General features: G+C 55.5%; 1 protein-coding gene across 1 annotated transcript in view; it reads left to right on the top strand.

Annotated features, from left to right (window-relative positions):
• GABBR1 (gamma-aminobutyric acid (GABA) B receptor, 1) overlaps positions 1–5,516 on the top strand; it is a gene marked incomplete at its 5' end in the record, with an annotated part of 25,568 nt that overhangs the window by 15,912 nt on the left and 4,140 nt on the right. The window contains 7 exons of the mRNA XM_014535820.1: positions 27–269; positions 799–862; positions 2,508–2,585; positions 3,675–3,825; positions 4,215–4,347; positions 5,180–5,296; positions 5,370–5,477. Coding sequence (XP_014391306.1) covers positions 27–269; positions 799–862; positions 2,508–2,585; positions 3,675–3,825; positions 4,215–4,347; positions 5,180–5,296; positions 5,370–5,477 — 894 coding nt within the window. The remainder of the gene's footprint in view (positions 1–26; positions 270–798; positions 863–2,507; positions 2,586–3,674; positions 3,826–4,214; positions 4,348–5,179; positions 5,297–5,369; positions 5,478–5,516) is intronic.

A 5,516-nucleotide genomic window follows, 5' to 3' on the forward strand; every position in this document is an offset into this window, starting at 1 on the left:
CCACCCTCCAACCCCTTCCTCCCTAGACATCCCAGGAATTTGTGGAAAAACTGACCAAGAGACTGAAAAGACACCCCGAGGAGACGGGGGGCTTCCAGGAGGCCCCGCTGGCTTACGATGCCATCTGGGCCTTGGCCCTGGCCCTGAACAAGACCTCGGGAGGGGGTGGCCACGCGGGCGTGCGCCTGGAAGACTTCAACTACAACAACCAGACCATCACCGACCAGATCTACCGGGCGATGAACTCCTCGTCCTTCGAGGGCGTCTCCGTGAGTGCCAGCGGCCCCTCCACACACGTGCTCCTGGGAGCCCCTCTGGAAGCGCCTCCTCTCAGCTGCCTCCCTGGGAGTAGGGACCCCAAACCCACCTGAGACTAGAAGGGGAAAGGCCGCCCCATTGCTTCAGCCCTCTCCTCATTCCTTTCAGCCCAGATATGTCTCAGATAAGAACGATAGGGCTTTGAAAGAGGAAAGAGGTCATTTGCTTATTCCATTAAGTGGGGAAACCACCCAGGGACTCAGTGACCTGCTCAGGCCCCACACCCAGAAGCCAGGCTCCTGGTGCTCTGTGGGGATTCTTCCATCCAGATCTCATGGTGAAGCTTCTCAAAAGAATAATGTTTCTGAAATCCAGGGTATGGTTATCTGGGGTATGTCCTATATGCAGGCAAATGCCATAAATAGAATTCATTCAGAACCTCAATTAGCTTCAAAAACACCAGGATTCAAAGCGTGAGTCCCGAGATCTCTCACACTTGCTTTTATCCCCCTTGTGCCTCCGCCTGTTCCTCTCCCTCAGGGCCATGTGGTGTTTGATGCCAGCGGCTCTCGGATGGCATGGACGCTTATTGAGCAGCTCCAGGGTGAGCCTGGGGGCGGGGGTGGGGAAGCGAGGGGCAGGTGGGCTGGGCTAGGAAACCAGGAGACATCACAAGATGGCCTCGGTGCCTCTCTACCTTCTCTTTTAACTGTTCGTCAAGCTTTTAACTAATACTAGTAACAGTAATAGTGAAAGCAGCTCGTGTGTGGGTGAGTGTCTCTGAGCTGCAGTGGTCGTGTTCTTCAGGGGGTGTGCGCTGTTTCTGCGTTGGCTTCCATTCTGATTTCAGGAGTTTCCCTTTGGTGGCTTGGGGTGAGAAGTTGACCTGTCATTTGCATACCCATGGACTCAAGGAAAGCTGAATCTAGGAAACCTGCTATTTTTTTTTTCAGAGTTAATTTCATGAGCATATTTTTAAAATTGGTTTTTAGAGAGAGAAAGAGAGCGAGAGAGAGAGAGAGAGAGAGAGAGACAGCGATGCAAGGGTCAAACATTGATTGGTTGCCTCCTGCACGCCTCCATTGAACCAGAAATCAAACCCATGAACCTTTGGTCCAAGGGCCGATGTCCTAACCACTGAGCAACTGGCCAGGGCAGAAACCTGTTGTTTTTAAAGGGAACTTATAGAATTTTCTTGCTACATACATAAGTAAACATTCTTTTTTGTTGTTAATCCTCACCTGAGGATATTTTTCTATTTTTTTTATGGCGAGTGGAAGGGAGAGGGAAAGACAGAGAGACACATCAGTGTGAGAGAAACACACTGATTGGTTGCCTCCTGCACGAGCCCTGACCAGGGCCTGGGCTGGGGAGGAGCTTGCCACCAAGGTATGTGCCCTTGACCGGACTTGAACCCAGGACCCTTAGGTCCGCAGGCTGATGCTCTATCCACTGAGCCAAACTGGCTAGGGCATAAGTAAACATTCTTAATTTTTTTTTTAGTATGTGTAGTTTGGTTTTTCCAGGTCGTGTTTTCTTATAGCTTGGCCCAGTTATGTATTTGCAAAACTCCCATGAGTTAATTTTCCAACCTCTCCCCGCTCAGCCTCTCAGCGTGGCCGGGAGAGCTGCTCCTTGGCTCCCTGTGAACAGTTTCTTCCTGGCTCCCACCTCCCACTTTCTCTCAGAGCTTCTTTGTACCAGGAGGAGCGGGAATGGCCGGCGGCCATGGGGAAGGGGGCGCGAGTCGGCCTTTGATGGGAAAGCAGGGTAACTAGGACAGTCTGGAATAGAACCTTAGGAGTGACCGAGTTGCACTTGGCGGCACTTTGAGAGGCAGGTACAACTTATCTGTGGAATTAGAACCCAAGCCAACCAACAAGGGAGGAATTTATAAAACGAAAGTGGAAGCCACTGGGAAAACAGATGCCATGATTCTGTCACGAGAGGGAGGATAAACATGTTTAACGCTTTAAAGCTGGACCCACAGGGAGAGAGATCTTGCTATGAGAGGTGGGCTGTGCGATGAATGGCGGCTTCCCACATACAGATACTGTTTTGTGGGACCCTTTACACTGCCTTTACGTCAGGTTGCTCATCCACGTGACCGCTCAGGCCCTTCCAAGTCTCTTCAGGGCGCGGGTGAAGGGAATCGGTTGCAACCACAGAAAGCTGCCTTAGGGAAGTGGAAGGCTGGGAGTGCCGGAAGTAGTCTTCCCCACCCCACGGCGCTCCTATTGTCTGCCCAGGTGGCAGCTACAAGAAGATCGGCTACTATGACAGCACCAAGGATGACCTCTCCTGGTCGAAAACAGATAAGTGGATTGGTAAGTGGTCCTACGTATGTTTCCCTTCAATCCCTCTGAACAATCATGAGCAGCGTCATGCACTTGAATGAAGGTGGGTGGCAGGTGCCATGAGGTTGAAATGCTCCGGGGGGGTGGACCAGGATTGGGTGAAGAGAAAGGGAATAGAATGTCCAAGATCTGGGCAGAGGAGGCTGGTGTATCGTGAGAGGGAATAGGCAGTTGGTAGCATGCACTATTAGAAACAGTCACCGGGGATTGGAGGCAGGGGCAGGCAGGTGTGGGAGATGGGCACTCCATTCGGGTCTCCCCGCTGTCTGGTGCCTTGATGTATCAGGCCTGGAATTGCCTCTTTATTTGTCAAGAAAGCAGTTGCTTAAACTACAGGAGAGATGAGTGTTGTCTACTGGAATGTCCCTGTTAAAGAGGGCAGTAGCGGTGTTCTCTGAGGGCTTGGTGGCTAAAATAATAGGAAGTGGGGAAGATACCAGAGGTGGGCAAAGGCAGGTAGGTCCTGGTAAAACAAAGGTGGGCATCGTGAGGACGGCGGAGGCACAGCAAGGGGCCCGCCTGCCACCCCAGGAGGCCCCCCACTGCTGCTTCCTGGAATGTAGGGCAGGTCCCGGGCTATAAATGCTGCATGGCCTGAATTACACCTTTCCCAGGCCACACACATTGAAATTAGCTTTTTTTCCCCTGTGAACTCTGACAAATTTAAGCTTCCTCTCGATACTGGAAACACCTTTGGGGATACCCCAGCCAGGGCTAAAAGTCACAGGTCAGCTTTTTCCTCTTTCTTGGAGCTAAGAGGCCAGACCAGATTCTTGGAGGCTCTTAGCTTTATGATTCTACAATCATAAAGCTTTTCATTTGAGTTGTAAGAAACCTCATAATTTTCTCAGCTATCCCCTCCTTTACCTTCCCATTTCCCTTTCCTACAAGAAAGACAGGAAAACAGGACAAACAATAACAGAAAAGACTATGAGGCCCGGCTCTGCCAGCCTGTGGACAGCATGTCTGCTGGCACCTGAGAGCCGGCCTCCCCCGCCCCACCTGCCTCCCTGGGTCCTCCTTCCTCCTTCTTCCCCTCTCTCCCTCCTCCCCCTGTAGGAGGGTCTCCTCCTGCTGACCAGACCCTGGTAATCAAGACATTCCGCTTCCTGTCACAGAAACTCTTTATCTCCGTCTCGGTTCTCTCCAGCTTGGGCATTGTCCTAGCTGTTGTCTGTCTGTCTTTTAACATCTACAACTCCCACGTCCGGTAAGTGTATCTTCTGACATTTTTGTTGTCCTGTCTGCCTCTCCAAGATGGTGGTCATTGAAGGGAGAGAGTCAAACCTGTGTCACTGAGGCCACGTGTCGGGTTTTCACTGACTTACCGCTTCCCTAGGTCACTGCGCACGGAAGGTGAAGCCAGAGAGTTCCCGTCCCTGCAGCTTAGGGGCCGGGCGGGCGGGCAGGGCTCGGGGTGGGGTGAGCTGGTCTGGGCGGGAGGCCCTCCCAGCCCTGCAGCGGCCAGGCCAGTCGGCTTTCTCCCGGCTCTGCTCCCGCCCAGGCCTGTCTTCCTTGTCCTGCGGCCTTTGGAGACGGACCTCCCTTCAGCAGGGGCTGATTGTGCTTTCCTCTCCCTTGCTCCCGCCTGGGCTCCAGCTACATCCAGAACTCACAGCCCACCCTGAACAACCTGACGGCTGTGGGCTGCTCGCTGGCCTTGGCTGCTGTCTTCCCCCTGGGGCTGGACGGGTACCACATCGGGAGAAACCAGTTCCCCTTTGTCTGCCAGGTGAGGCGCAGCTCCCCTGCCGTCCCTGCCTTCTTCCCACCTGTCCCTGTGCCTCCAGGTGCGTTCATCCTGTAGCTCGCTTGTCAGTTCACTGTGGGCTCCAAGGTTGCCAGGGTCCTGAAGACAAAAGCAGGGTCCCCACGGAGGGACAGCGGTGGCTTGTCTTGTCTTGGGGGCTGAGAACAAGAACTGGATTTCCTGTGGAGCCTTGGGGGGTTGGGAAGGACGACGGCAAAAATCCGGACCCACAGCGGGGACAGTGGGGAGGCAGCCCTACTACACCGGTTGGCCCTCGGGATGCAGTGCAGGGAGGAGTCTGGCGCTGTGGGGAAGGGCTGCTGTCCGCAGCATCTCTGGTTCTGTGTTGTGCTGATAGGAAACACCCCGTGTCCCCTGCCCACCTTACTCTCCCCTCTCCTCTGCCTGGTGCCTGTCTCCGGCCCACGCTGTGCACAGGGGTCTGCTCACCAGCACCCAGGCCACGGGCAGGCTGCTTCCAGGGGGAGGAGGCAGCGGGTGCAGGCTGCTGTGGGACACGGGCAAGAGGGCGGCCCTCGCAGAAGAGCGGCTTGAATATTGAGGGACTCCTGGGTTTGTCAGCTGGAGGAGTAAAGGGTGGCAGGGCAGTGTCACAGGCCAGCAGCGGAGGCCTGGGGAGCAGCCAGAAGTGACTGGCCATTAGACCAGGAGGTTTTAGGAAGATCCCCTGGTGGCAAAGTAGACGATGGATGGGAGGGGTTTGCTGAAGGTAGGGAGCCCCTTCCTCCACTCTCCCTGGTACCCCCCCACCCAGGCTGCCTCCGCCGCAGCCCCAGCGCCCTCTCCTTCCCAGGCCCGCCTCTGGCTCCTCGGCCTGGGCTTCAGTCTGGGCTACGGCTCCATGTTCACCAAGATCTGGTGGGTCCACACGGTCTTCACCAAGAAGGAGGAGAAGAAAGAGTGGAGGAAGGTGAGTGCTGGCGTCCTCCCCTGTGCCTGGCCGCCGGGCCCAGGGGTGACCGTGTCCTGTGCTCACCCGCCAGACCCTGGAGCCCTGGAAGCTGTACGCCACGGTGGGCCTGCTGGTGGGCACGGACCTCCTCACTCTCGCCGTGTGGCAGATCGTGGACCCCTTGCACCGGACCATCGAGGTACCGCGGGGTCAGGCGGCCGAGCGTCGGGCTGCAGGC

This window comes from Myotis brandtii, unplaced genomic scaffold, assembly GCF_000412655.1.
Source record: "Myotis brandtii unplaced genomic scaffold, ASM41265v1 scaffold1510, whole genome shotgun sequence".
NCBI classification, from domain to species: domain Eukaryota; kingdom Metazoa; phylum Chordata; class Mammalia; order Chiroptera; family Vespertilionidae; genus Myotis; species Myotis brandtii.